The 14,359-nt window shown below is 46.9% G+C and overlaps 1 protein-coding gene across 2 annotated transcripts in view; it reads left to right on the top strand.

Moving 5' to 3' along the window:
- Positions 1-14,359, top strand: part of LOC137346836 (flotillin-2-like) — a 122,350-nt gene that overhangs the window by 38,596 nt on the left and 69,395 nt on the right. For both annotated transcript variants that reach the window (XM_068010756.1, XM_068010757.1), the window contains exon 2: positions 10,631-10,712. In XM_068010756.1, the coding sequence (XP_067866857.1) occupies positions 10,631-10,712 (82 nt within the window). The remainder of the gene's footprint in view (positions 1-10,630; positions 10,713-14,359) is intronic.

Genomic DNA, 14,359 nt, shown 5'->3' with positions numbered 1-14,359 from the left:
TCTCCTTTCTCCCCCCCCCTCTTTCTCTCTCTCCTTTCTCCCCCCCCTCTCCTTTCTCCCCCCCCCTCTTTCTCTCTCTCCTTTCTCCCCCCCCTCTCCTTTCTCCCCCCCCTCTTTCTCTCTCTCCTTTCTCCCCCCCCTCTCCTTTCTCCCCCCCCTCTTTCTCTCCTTTCTCCCCCCCCTCTCTCCTTTCTCCCCCCCCCCCTCTCTCTCCTTTCTCCCCCCCCCCTCTCTCTCCTTTCTCCCCCCCCTCTCTCTCTCCTTTCTCCCCCCCCCTCTCTCTCCTTTCTCCCCCCCTCTCTTTCTCTCTCTCCTTTCTCCCCCCCCCTCTTTCTCTCTCTCCTTTCTCCCCCCCCTCTCCTTTCTCCCCCCCCTCTTTCTCTCTCTCTCCTTTCTCCCCCCCCTCTCCTTTCTCCCCCCCCTCTTTCTCTCTCTCCTTTCTCCCCCCCTCTCTCTCTCCTTTCTCCCCCCCCTCTCTCTCTCCTTTCTCCCCCCCCTCTCTCTCTCCTTTCTCCCCCCCCTCTCTCTCTCCTTTCTCCCCCCCCTCTCTCTCTCCTTTCTCCCCCCCCTCTCTCTCTCCTTTCTCCCCCCCTCTCTCTCTCCTTTCTCCCCCCCTCTCTTTCTCTCTCTCCTTTCTCCCCCCCCCTCTTTCTCTCTCTCCTTTCTCCCCCCCCTCTCCTTTCTCCCCCCCCTCTTTCTCTCTCTCCTTTCTCCCCCCCCTCTCCTTTCTCCCCCCCCTCTTTCTCTCTCTCCTTTCTCCCCCCCCTCTTTCTCTCTCTCCTTTCTCCCCCCCCTCTTTCTCTCTCTCCTTTCTCCCCCCCCTCTTTCTCTCTCTCCTTTCTCCCCCCCCTCTTTCTCTCTCTCCTTTCTCCCCCCCCTCTTTCTCTCTCTCCTTTCTCCCCCCCTCTTTCTCTCTCTCCTTTCTCCCCCCCTCTTTCTCTCTCTCCTTTCTCCCCCCCCCTTTCTCTCTCTCCTTTCTCCCCCCCCTCTTTCTCTCTCTCCTTTCTCCCCCCCCTCTTTCTCTCTCTCCTTTCTCCCCCCCCTCTTTCTCTCTCTCTCCTTTCTTCCCCCCCCCTCTTTCCCTCTCTCTCCTTTCTCCCCCCCCTCTTTCTCTCTCTCTCCTTTCTCTCCCCCCCCTCTTTCTCTCTCTCTCCTTTCTCTCCCCCCCCTCTTTCTCTCTCTCTCCTTTCTCCCCCCCCCTCTTTCTCTCTCTCTCCTTTCTCCCCCCCCCCTCTTTCTCTCTCTCTCCTTTCTCCCCCCCCCCCTCTTTCTCTCTCTCTCCTTTCTCCCCCCCCCCCTCTTTCTCTCTCTCTCCTTTCTCCCCCCCCCTCTTTCTCTCTCTCTCTCTCCTTTCCTCCCCCCCCCTCTTTCTCTCTCTCTCTCTCCTTTCCTCCCCCCCCCTCTTTCTCTCTCTCTCTCTCCTTTCCTCCCCCCCCCTCTTTCTCTCTCTCTCTCTCCTTTCTCCCCCCCCCTCTTTCTCTCTCTCTCCTTTCTCCCCCCCCCTCTTTCTCTCTCTCTCCTTTCTCCCCCCCCCCTCTTTCTCTCTCTCTCCTTTCTCCCCCCCCCCCTCTTTCTCTCTCTTTCCTTTCTCCCCCCCCCTCTTTCTCTCTCTCTCCTTTCTCCCCCCCCCTCTTTCTCTCTCTCTCCTTTCTCCCCCCCCCTCTTTCTCTCTCTCTCCTTTCTCCCCCCCCCTCTTTCTCTCTCTCTCCTTTCTCCCCCCCCCTCTTTCTCTCTCTCTCCTTTCTCCCCCCCCCTCTTTCTCTCTCTCTCCTTTCTCCCCCCCCTCTTTCTCTCTCTCTCCTTTCTCCCCCCCCCTCTTTCTCTCTCTCTCCTTTCTCCCCCCCCCTCCCTCTTCCTCTCTCTCTCGCGCTTTCTCTACTCTGGGTGGGCGACTTCAGTGTCCATCGCCAAGAGTGGCTTGGTAGCACCACTGCTGGCTGAGTCCTAAAGGACATAACTGCTGGACTGGGTCTGCGGCAGGTGATGGGGGAACAACACGAGGGAAAAACATACTTGACCTCGTCCTCACCAGTCTGCCGCAGATACTTCTGTCCGTGACTGTAGTGGTAGGAGTGACCACCGCACAGTCCTTGTCGAGACGAAGTCCCGCCTTCACGTTGAGGATACCGTCCATCGTGTTGTGTGGCACTATCACCGTGCTAAATGGGATAGATTTCGAACAGATCTAGCAATGCAAAACTGGGCATCCATGAGGCACTGTGGGCCATCAGCAGCAGCAGAATTGTACTCAACCACAATCTGTAACCTCATGGCCCGGCATATCCCCCACTCTACCATTACCATCAAGCCAGGAGACCAACCCAGGTTCAATGAAGAGTGCAGGATGGCATGCCAGGAGCAGCACCAGGCATACCTCAAAATGAGGTGTCAACCTGCTGAAGCTACAACACAGGATTGTCTGTGTACCAAACTGCGTAAGCAGCATGCGATAGAGCTAAGTGATCCCATAACCAACGGATCAGATCTAAGCTCGGCAGTCCTGCCACATCCAGCCATGAATGGTGGTGGACAATTAAACAAGTAACTGGAGGAGGTGGCTCCACAAATATCCCCATCCTCGATGATGGGGGAGCCCAGCACATCAGTGCAAAAGATAAGGCTGAAGCATTTGCAACAATCTTCAGCCAGAAGTGCCGAGTTGATGATCCATCTCGGCCTCATCCTGAAGTCCCCAGCATCACAGATGCCAGACATCAGCCAATTCGATTCACTCCATGTGATATCAAGAAACAACTGAAGGCACTGGATACTGCAAAATCTATGGGCCCTGACAATATTCCGGCAATGGTACTGAAGACCTGTGCTCCAGAACTTGCCGCGCCCCTAGCCAAGCTGTTCCAGTACAGCTACAACACTGGCATCTACCCTGCAATGTGGAAAATTGCCCAGGTATGTCCTGTGCACACAAAGCAGGACAAGTCCAACCCGGCCAATTACCGCCCCATCAGTCTACTCTCAATCATCAGTCAAGTGATGGAAGGAGTCATCAACAGTACCATCAAGTGGCACTTGCTTAGCAATAACCTGATGAGTGACGCTCAGTTTGGGTTCCGCCAGGGCCACTCAGCTCCTGACCTCATTACAGCCTTGGTTCAAACATGGACAAAAGAGCTGAACTCCAGAGGTGAGGTGAGAGTGACTGCCCTTGACATCAAGACAGCATTTGACCGAGTATGGCATCAAGGAGCCCTAGCAAAACTGAGGTCAATGGGAATCGGGGAAAACCCTCCGCTGGCTGGAGTCATACCTAGCACAAAGGAAGATGGTTGTGGTTGTTGGAGGTCAATCATCTGAGCTCCAGGACATCACTGCAGGAGTACCTCAGGGTCGTGTCCTAGGCCCATCCATCTTCAGCTGCTTCATCAATGACCTTCCTTCCATCATAAGGTCAGAAGTGGGGATGTTCGCTGATGATTGCACAATGTTCAGCACCATTCGTGACTCCTCAGATACTGAAGCAGTCCGTGTAGAAATGCAGCAAGACCTGGACAATATCCAGGCTTGGGCTGATAAGTGGCAAGTAACATTTGTGCCACACAAGTGCCAGGCAATGACTATCTCCAACAAGAGAGAATCTAACCATCTCCCCTTGACATTCAGCAGCATTACCATTGCTGAATCACCCACTATCAACATCCTAGGGGCTACCATTGACCAGAGACTGAACTGGAGTGGTCATCTTAATACCGTGGCTACAAGAGCAGGTCAGAGGCTAGGAATCCTGAGGCGAGTAATTCACCTCCTGACTCCCCAAAGCCTGTCCACCATCTACAAGGCGCAAGTCAGGAGCATGATGGAATACTCCTCACTTGCCTGGATGGGTGCAGCTCCAACAACACTCAAGAAGCTCGACACCATCCAGAACAAAGCAGCCTGATTGATTGGCAGCCCATCTACAAATATTCACTCCCTCCACCACCAACGCACAGTGGCAGCAGTGTGTACCATCTACAAGATACACTGCAGCAATGCACCAAGGCCCCTTAGAGAGCACCTTCCAAACCCACGACCTCTACCAACGAGAAGGACAAGGGCAGCAAATACATGGGAACACCACCATCTGCAAGTTCTCCTCCAACTCACACACCATCCTGACTTGGAACTATATCACCGTTCCTTCACTGTCTCTGGGTCAAAATCCTGGAACTCCCTTCCTAACAGTACAGTGGGTATACCTACCCCACATGGACTGCAGCGGTTCAAGAAGGTAGCTCACCACCACCACCTTAAGGGCACTTAGGGATGGGCAATAAATGCTGGCCTGGCCAGCGTCGCCCACATCCCATGAATGAATTTTTAAAAAACCCTCCAACAGCACTAGCAAAATGTCCTGCAAGGAACTCAGTCCCAGCTCTGTTTAGCTGTAACCCGTCCGGCCTGTACAGGCCCCACAGCCGGTCCCAATGTCCCAAGAATCTAAAGCCCTCCCTCCTGCACTATCTTTCCAGCCACGCACTCATCTGTCTTGTCCTTGTATTCCTGTACTCGCACGTGGCACTGGGAGTAATTTGGATATTAATACCTTTGAGGTCCTGCTTGCTAATTTCTTACCTTACTCCCTAAATTCTGAATTCCGACTGCAGGACTACATCCCTCTCTCTACCTATGTTGTTGGTTCCGATGTGGACCACAACTGCTGGCTGTTCATCCTCCCCCTTCAGGATGCTTTGTAGCTGCTCAGTGACATCATTGACCCTGGCACCAGAGAGGCAACACACCATCCTGGATTCACGTCTGTGGCCACAGAAACGCCTGTCTGTTCCCCTGACTATTGAATCACCTATCTCTATGGATCTTCCAGTCTTCCCTGGACCCAGCTGTGCGGCTGAACCACCCGTGGTGCCATGGACTTGGCTGCGGCTGCACTCTCCAGATGAACCATTACTCTCATCAGCATTCAGAACTGAATACCTTTTGGAGAGTGAGATGCAATCAGGGGTCTCCTGCACTACCTGCATGTTTCTTTTTGACTGCCTGGTGGTCACCCATTCTCTCTCTCCCTGCATAATCTTAAACTGTGGGTGACCGCATCTATAAATGTGCTATCACTGTCGCTCTCATCCTCATGGATGCACTGCAGTGTTGCGAAATGCAGCTTCAAAACCCGGAGCTCAAGCTGCTTCAGTTGGCAAGAAATGGTTATCCACGATACAGAAAGCATCCTGGAGCTCCCACATAACACAGGTGGTGCACTCTCGAGGTTGAAGCAACCCTGCCATTCCTTTATTTATTAGTTGACCCTTTGCTACCGCTAAAAAAAAGTAACTAATACTAAAACACCTTAGAACTATTAATAAAACCTTACTAGTACTGATAAATCCTCCGAGAAGTATAACCGGTAAGGCAGATGAACTTAGAGCTTGGATTAGTACTTAGAACTATGATGTTGTTGCTATTGCAGGGACTTGGTTGAGGGAGGGAGAGGATTGGCAGCTAAATGTTCCATTATTTCGATGCTTCAGGCGGGATAGAGGGGGATGTAAAAGGGATGGGTGGGGGAGTTGCATTACTGGTTATGGAGAATATCACAGCTGTACTGCGGGAGGACACCTCGGCGGGATCATGCAGCGAGGCTTTATGGGTAGAGCTCAGGAATAGGAAGGGTGCAGTCACAATGTTGAGCGTTTACTACAGGCCTCCCAACAGCCAGTGGGAGGTAGAGGAACAGATATGTAGACAGATTTTGGAAAGATGTAAAGGTAACAGGGTTGTTGTGGTGGGTGATTTTAACTTCCTCTATATTGACTGGGATTCACTTAGTGCTAGGGGCTTGGATGGGGCAGAATTTGTAAGGAGCATCCAGGAGGGCTTCTTGAAACAATATGTAGATAGTCCAACTGGGGAAGGGGCCGTACTGGACCTGGTACTGGGGAACGAGCCCGGCCAAGTGGTTGAAGTTTCAGTAGGGGACTATTTCGGGAACAGTGACCATAATTCCATAAGTTTTAAGGTACTTGTGGATAATGATAAGAGTAGTCCTCGGATGAAGGTGCTAAATTGGGGGAAGGCTAATTATAACAATATTAGGCAGGAACTGAAGAATTAAGATTGGGGGCGGCTGTTTGAGGGTAAATCAACATCTGACATGGAGAAGTCTTTCAAACGTCAGTTGATTAGAATCCTCCAGGACCGGCAGGTTCCTGTGAGGATGAAGGATAAGTTTGGCAAGTTTCAGAAACCTTGGATAACGAGCGATATTGTGAGCCTAGTCAGAAAGAAAAAGGAAGCAAACGTAAGGGCTAGAAGGCTGGGAACAGACAAAGCTCTTGAGGAATATAAAGAAAGTAGGAAGGAACTTAAGCCAAGAGTCAGGAGGGCTAAAAGGGGTCATGAAAAGTCATTGGCAAACAGGATTGAGGAGAATCCCAAGGCTTTTTATACGCATCTAAAGAGCTATAGAGTAGCCAGGGAAAGGGTTGGCCCACTCAAGAACAGAGGAGGGAATCTATGCGTGGAGCCAGAGGAAATGGATGAGGTACTAAATGAGTACTTTGCATCAGTATTCACCAAAGAGAAGGACTTAGTGGATGATGAGCCGAGGGAAGGGAGTGTAGATAGTCTCAGTCATCTCATTATCAAAAAGGAGGAGGTGTTGGGCGTCTTGCAAAGCATTAAGGTAGATAAGTCCCCAGGGCCTGATGGAATCTACCCCAGAATACTGAGGGAGGCAAGGGTAGAAATTGCTGGGGCCTTGACAGAAATCTTTGTATCCTCATTGGTGACAGGTGAGGTCCCAGAGGACTGGAGAATAGCCAATGTTGTTCCTTTGTTTAAGAAGGGTAGCAAGGATAATCCAGGAAATTATAGGCCGGTGAGCCTTAACATCAGTGGTAGGGAAATTATTAGAGAAGATTCTTCAGGACAGGATTTACTCCCACTTGGAAACAAATGGACTTACTAGCGAGAGACAGCATGGTTTTGTGAAGGGGAGGTCGTGTCTCACTAACCTGATTGAGTTTTTTGAGGCAGTGATGAAGATGATTGATGAAGTAAGGGCAGTGGATGTTGTCTACATTGACTTCAGTAAAGCCTTTGACAAGGTCCCTCATGGCAGACTGGTACAAAAGGTGAAGTCACACGGGATCAGAGGTGAGCTGGCAAGATGGATACAGAACTGGCTCAGTCATAGAAGACAGAGGGTAGTAGTTGAAGGGTGCTTTTCTGAATGGAGGGCTGTGACTAGTGGTGTTCCACAGGGATCAGTGCTGGGACCTTTGCTGTTTGTAGTCTATGTAAATGATTTGGAGGAAAATGTAGCTGGTCTGATTAGTAAGTTTGCGGACGACACAAAGGTTGGCAGAGTTGCGGATAGTGATGAGGATTGTCAGAGGATACAGCAGGATATAGATTGGTTGGGGACTTGGGCGGAGAAATGGCAGATGGAGTTTAATCCGGACAAATGTGAGGTAATGCATTTTGGAAGGTCTAATGCAGGTGGGAAGTATACAGTAAATGGCAGAACCCTTAGGAGTATTGACAGGCAGAGAGATCTGGGCGTACAGGTCCACAGGTCACTGAAAGTGGCAACGTAGGTGGATAAGGTAGTCAAGAATGCATATGGCATGCTTGCCTTCATCGGTCAGGGCATAGAGTTTCAAAATTGGCAAGTCATGCTGCAGCTGTACAGAACCTTAGTTAGGCTACAATTGGAATATTGCATACAATTCTGGTCGCCACACTACCAGAAGGACGTGGAGGCTTTGGAGGGGTACAGAAGAGGTTTACCAGGATGTTGCCTGGTCTGGAGGGTATTAGCTATGAGGAGAGGTTGGATAAACTCTGATTGTTTTCACTGGAACGACGGAGGTGGAGGGGTGACATGATAGAAGTTTACAAAGTTATGAGCGGCATGCACAGAGTGGAAAGTCAGAAGCTTTTTCCCAGGGTGGAAGAGTCAGTTACTAGGGAACATAGGTTTAAGGTGCGAGGGGCAAAGTTTAGAGGGGATGTGCGAGGCAAGTTCTTTACACAGAGGATGGTGAGTGCCTGGAATTTGCTGCCGGGGGGGTGGTGGAAGCAGGTACGATAGCGACGATTAAGAGTCATCTTGACAAATACATGAATAGGATGGGAATAGAGGGGTACGGACCCCGGAAGTGCAGAAGGTTTTAGTTTAGACAGGCATCAAGATCAGCGCAGGCTTGGAGGGCCGAATGGCCTGTTCCTGTGCTGTACTGTTCTTTGTTTTTCTTCTCTCTCTTGTTTCTTGCTTTCTCTCTTTTCTCTCTCCTCTCTCTCTCTCGCTCTCTCTTTTCTCTCTCTCTCTCTTCTCTCTCTTCTCTCTTCTCTCTCTCTCTCTTCTCTCTCTCTCTCTTCTCTCTCTTCTCTCTCTCGCTCTCTCTTCTCTCTCTCGCTCTCTCTTCTCTCTCTCGCCCTCTCTCTCTCTCTCTCTCTCTTTCTGTTTTCTCTCTTTCTTTTTACTCTTTCTCTCCCCCCCACCTAGTTATTTTCTTTAAGCAGCACACTCCCTGTCTCCTGGAGGTTCGGTTGGCTAAATCGTCATATGCTGCCCAGCAGAAAGTTTTTGAGAGCGACTTAATGACGAATCCTCATTTGTTTACCCTCCTTCATGCAGCTCTGTCTTTGGAGAAGTACTTACCTGCGTAGTAGCTCAGGAGGCGGTGGCGTAGTGGTAATGTCACTGGACTAGTAATCCAGAAACCCAGGCTAATGCTCTGGGGCCATGGGTTCGAATCCCACCACGGCAGATGACGAAATTTGAATTCAATTAATAAATCTGGAATTAAAAAGCGAGTCTAATGATGGCCATGAAGCCATTATCAATTGTTGTAAAAACCCATCTGGTTCACTAATGTCCTTTAGGGAAGGAAATCTGCTGTCCTTCCCTGGTCTGGTCTACTCCAGACCTACAGCAATGTGGTTGACTCTTAAATGCCCGTTGAAATGGCCAACAAGCCACTCATTTCAAGTACAGTTAGAGATGGGCAATAAGTGCTGGCCTAGCCAGCGGTGCCCACATTCCAAGAACAAATTTTAAAATAAGTGATCTGGAGCGGTGAATCTGTGTCCCTTTGCTCCATGGCACTGTACAGTAATGCTTCAACAGTCAACTATTGCACCATCCACAAGGAACAATGCCAAGAATAAACTCTGTGCGTAATAGTTTTTAGGAAATCATGTATAGACTGATGTGTTGTGCAATAATGAATTTCACTTAAACAAGAATCCGAGCACGAGTTTGCTGGAATGTCAGTACTGAACATTTCTAAATTACAAAAGTTTTTTTTTTATCTGAATGCCATTCACATGCCTTTGGCTGAGTATTACTTAACTGAGTTGGTTTTATATTGTTCAACCTTCCCAAGCTACAAAACCATCTCAGGAGTTCATGAATGGTGTTGGGGAAGTATTACAGACATTGTATGCTCCACAGAAGGAAAACTGTTCACTTGATTGGTGCCTCTGTCATCAAGCTCTATTATTGTCAGTGCTCCTTGACTGCTACAATCTACAGGATATGCTGCAGCAGCTCCCCAAGGTTACTACTTCAGCACTTCCCTCGACCGTGACCCCTACTACCAACACCACAAGGACTGTGCAAAAGGGCTAGGGGAAAGCTCACCACCATCTCAGGCAATTAGTGGCGATCAGTAAATGTGGTCTTGCCAGAGACTCCCACATCTCCAGAACAAATAATTTAACAACTTGTATTTATATAGCGCTTTCAACATTGTAAAACATCTGAAGCCTCTTCATGGGGGCGTTATCAGAAAAAATTTGACAGCGAGCACATAGAGATATTAGGACAGGTGCCCAAAAGCTTGGCTGTAAAGAGCCAATTAGAGGAGAGAGAAGCGGAGAGGTTTAGGGAGGGAATTCCAGAGCTTGGGGCCTTGGCAACTGAAGGCTCAGCCAATGATGTGAGCGATGGAAATTAGAATATCAGCTGATTAAAAGTCAGCAAATAATTCACAGACTGTACATACATTTGGGCGGCACAGTGGCGCAGTGGTTAGCACCGCAGCCTCACAGCTCCAGGGACCCGGGTTCAATTCTGGGTACTGCCTGTGCGGAATTTGCAAGTTCTCCCTGTGACCGCGTGGGTTTTCGCTGGGTGCTCCGGTTTCCTCCCACAGCCAAAGACTTGCAGGTGATAGGTAAATTGGCCGTTGTAAATTGCCCCTAGTGTAGGTAGGTGGTAGGGGATATGGGATTACTGTAGGGTTAGTATAAATGGGTGGTTCTTGGTGGGCCGAAGGGCCTGTTTCAGTGCTGTATCTCAAAATAAAAAATAAAAAGAAAATACAGCTGGGAAGACACCTGGTGATTTGGGACCCTTTCCTGTGGGCCCATAATATTCACTGCAAGTCCCATTGCAACAAGCTCAGGGCTGACTGCTAAAGAGAGAGGCTGCTGTAGCCTATCTGATTTCTACAGGGGCACACTAGCTCGACCCAACGGCCCCAGTCCTGTGATGAGGACTGACCCCCAAATCTTGTCACTGAATATTGCCACCTTTGTGTACAATTGTAATTATTGCAGTCCTTAACTAGTCAAGCATTGACTCTGTTCCATACGACACCAGTTCCAAGATTCATTTTAAAAATGGTTCAGTTTTGTAATTAGGTGTTTCTTCCTTCTGTTCCAGGTGGCTGCTGTGGATCAGATCAGAAGCAGTACGTCATTGGAGGATGGGCCTGGGCCTGGTGGTGCGTCTCTCAGACACAGAGGTGAGCCACCCAACAACTATCTCCCCCCACTCGCCCCCACCCCCTGCCTCCCATTCTCCATTGTGTCTTCTTCTGAAAATTCTTTTCCACATTGTATAATTCATACTTAAGCATTTTTTCTTTTTGTAAAGAGGGTGACGCAGACAAATGGGTCTGATTGTGTGCTGTGTATAGCAGCATATGATGGGTCATGAGATGCAGGGTGTTGTCTTAAACTTGGTGCAAATGATTGCGTGCCAAATATGGAAAATGGGCAGAGCTGTCAGGTTCTCCACAGTGGTTGGATGACAGCAGGAGTAAGGGAGGTTGGATTAAATTGTGTAAAATTCTGCAAAGCAGTAAATATGTCTCCAGCAATCAGTCTTTCTGATTGTCTTTTACTCAGGAACATGCATGCTTTTCCCTCGTGAAAGGAGTGGGACTTATACTTAAACATATCTTATTTTCCATTACTTGGTGTAATAGGTTACAGTGAACTCCAGTAATACAAGTTTAATTTGTTTATTCACTAGATAACAACATGTCACAAAGCTGGAAGAATCCTTTGGTTCTAGTCATTTTTGCAAATTCAATTTTTATTTCAATTGGTGATATTCCAATGCTGTAAACTTTCTACTGTGAATTTGTGTACAACATATAGCATCCACTACTGTTAAGAAACCACAGAACAGGAGCTACAATCTGCTGAGAACCAATTTGTTACCTTGTGTGTGGTTTGGGAAATATTTAGCTTGCACAAATAACTGAAATGTCTTTTTTTCAACAAGAGAGAAGGGTCACACCATCTGCAGCTAACTCCTCTTCATTTCCAGTTTTAAAACATTGAAGTTCAAGTTTAAATCAGTGAAAAAGGGAGTGGAAGAACTTGACTGTTGCAAAACAAAACACTGAAAAAAGCTCTTGCACACTTGGTCACTTTGGTTTTTGGTTGTTATATAATTTTTAGGTATTTGAGTACTTTTATTGGGGCTGGACATATACTTAAGTATCTTTTGGTGTCCCAGAAGTAATGAAAGAAAATTTGAATCCTGCATCTTTAAGTACAGCCAAGAGAGGCAAATGGAACCAAAATCTTCCAGACATGCGCAACGTTTGAGAAATTAAACTGATTGGGAAATCAGGTTTGGCTGAAAATTTAGTTGCAAAATACAGGGATTTTTTTTTGAAAATGTTTGTTTTTTTATAAAAAATACTGGCAATGAAGAATCTCAATCTTAAGCCCCCTGTAAACGTGATGTTCGAGTAATGTACTTGAGTAATAGTGGAAAATCAATTTGATGTTGGCAAGCATCCAACTTGTTCGCCTTTTAACCTCAAGCATTGCATCTCTCAACACACTGAACTATTTTCCAATATCGTATCAGTAATTGTACATCTTATTCTTTCTCCCATCCCAATGCTGGAATGGCAATTTACAGAAATGGGCTTTCCAGCCCTGATAATGCGGAATGTTTTAGTTGCGCACACATTGCAAATCTACATGAATAAACATGACTGGATTCATTGGTCTAATTGTGTTGTGTCTTATTATGTTAACAGAGTGTTTTTTCATGTTCCCTATATTCAAGGGTCTTGTCACTCTTGCAACTTTGCTTTTGTAGAGATGGAGTGGGGACGGAAGAATAAACCAGTTGTGTATGTACAACTTTCCCAATGGGTCTAAACTCAGAGCAAAATTCTGTAGTGTTTTTCAATTCTTCCACAAATATGTGTAACAATGAGCCACTGAGTGTTTCTGCTTGTGTACTTTGAGGTTTCTGTTAATTTTTATATAACAAGCAATCCAACTTTGGCCATCCTTTAACATTTGAATACTGAAAATCTCTGGCACCATTCAGATATTGTCCTTTTGCAGCCTGTTTCCTATAAAGTTCAAATGCTGAGCTTTTGTTTATATAAAAAAAACTTCCCTTTAAGACAAAGATTACTGATCCTTACAGCATGTAATTTCAACTTTTTATTGTCTGTTCTGTCCTCTCCTTCCCTCCTCATGGGGAAACTTCCTACTACTCACCTGGCACTCCCCCAATGCTCCAATCTCCACATCCTCTTTACAATGGCAGACAGCATTAGTCGAAACCTGCGTGTGCTACCCCACCCTTCAGCAGCTACTGCTGCCCCTCTTCCGCAGTGCTGTTTACTGTCCATAGTGTGTGTTTTTGATTCCAATAACTGATTTTTTTTTTTGTACTCCCTTTTCATTTTGATCTGAAATGATCCCTTTTTGGTCAGTTAAAGAAATGGAAATTCAAGCAATCTTCCTGAGATCCTTGTGAAATCCCATACTGGCAGTAATAGGTCATTTATCATATCCTGTTTATACTGTATATTAAATTCAACAGGATGTCACTGGTTCTGGTTTTGATTTTGTATTTTTATTAATCTGGAGAGGCTGTGTACAATTGCTGATGTAAGGATTTTTACAACCTCCCCTTCCAATTAAAGCACCAAACAACCCTTGTGATACCTATTTGCCAGTTTGCTCCTTTTACTTTGCTTCTCCCCGAAATACTGTTCCACAGGCATTGGTCACTCTCTAGCACCTGACTCAAGTGACTGTTTGTCATGTGTGAGGCCGTTCATTGAATGTTTACAAGGTGTTCAACTATGTAGTACATCCTATCCCAGTCTGATCCTGCCCCTACCTGGCATCCTCACATTTGCACCTTTTAGTTCATTGGATGAGTGTCAAGAGCAGGAATCCGGGTTCTCTCTCTTTCCCCCCCATTAAGCCATTGGGGGAACTATATCTTTTGTTAAAAAAGCACAAGCAAAGAGCCTAGGAAAGATAAACCGTGGGACAGCAGGGACATGGGGTGCTGCTTCTTCCTTTTTTTCACTGTTTGGAAAGCAGGTGGCACAGCTGCTGCCCCATCGACCCTCTTTCTTTCTTCTCCGCAGCCCCAGTCTCAGTAGTAAGCTTCCATCAGAATGACCATTAAATAGCACCACAAGTAGCACTTTAGGGAGCATCTCAAAAAATCTCTGTACATTATTTTAGATGGTGATGGCTTTGCGTAAACCATTAATATATAAACAACAGTGTGAATTTTTATTGATCTGGACCACTCTGTGTGCAGTCCATTGGTTAAGGTAATCAAAATTAATCCAATTAACTAGTCAACTCATCAGTGCATGTTGTGAAAAATCCATTCAGAAATCTGAAAATGAAGAAGTTCTATTTGAACTGAAAGCACTGTTTCTTGCAGCTATTTAAAATTGAGCTGAGTTTCTATCCAGCTTAATTGCAGACTAACTGAAGGGATTGCAGTAGTGGAGAGATGATAAAAGCTGTAATTGATGCATTCTGAGTACCTTGGAAAATTTTTCAGATGCTCAAAGCAAATTATAGATCTTCCTTGTATTTGATCACCTGCTGGAAAAGTAATTTGACAGCTTCCTAGGAAAGGCTGCGATGGCAGCGTGCTGTTTGCACAATGCGTGTTCCAGAGCTATGGTGTTGATTCTGCTCCATATTCCATTTCTCCACATGACGAATGTGAAATCTTTATTTCATTCCCTTTTGTGTACTGTTCCAGAGATTGATTTTTGTTTTTATTATTTCCATGTTTATCCACTGCATTTGTGAATTTTTAGTTTGCTCAACTCTGGATGCTGCAATTCATTTCAAATCAGCTACAAATGCA

This window comes from Heterodontus francisci, chromosome 30, assembly GCF_036365525.1.
Source record: "Heterodontus francisci isolate sHetFra1 chromosome 30, sHetFra1.hap1, whole genome shotgun sequence".
Classification (NCBI taxonomy): Eukaryota; Metazoa; Chordata; class Chondrichthyes; order Heterodontiformes; family Heterodontidae; genus Heterodontus; species Heterodontus francisci.
This window is presented reverse-complemented; position numbering and strand designations above follow the sequence as displayed.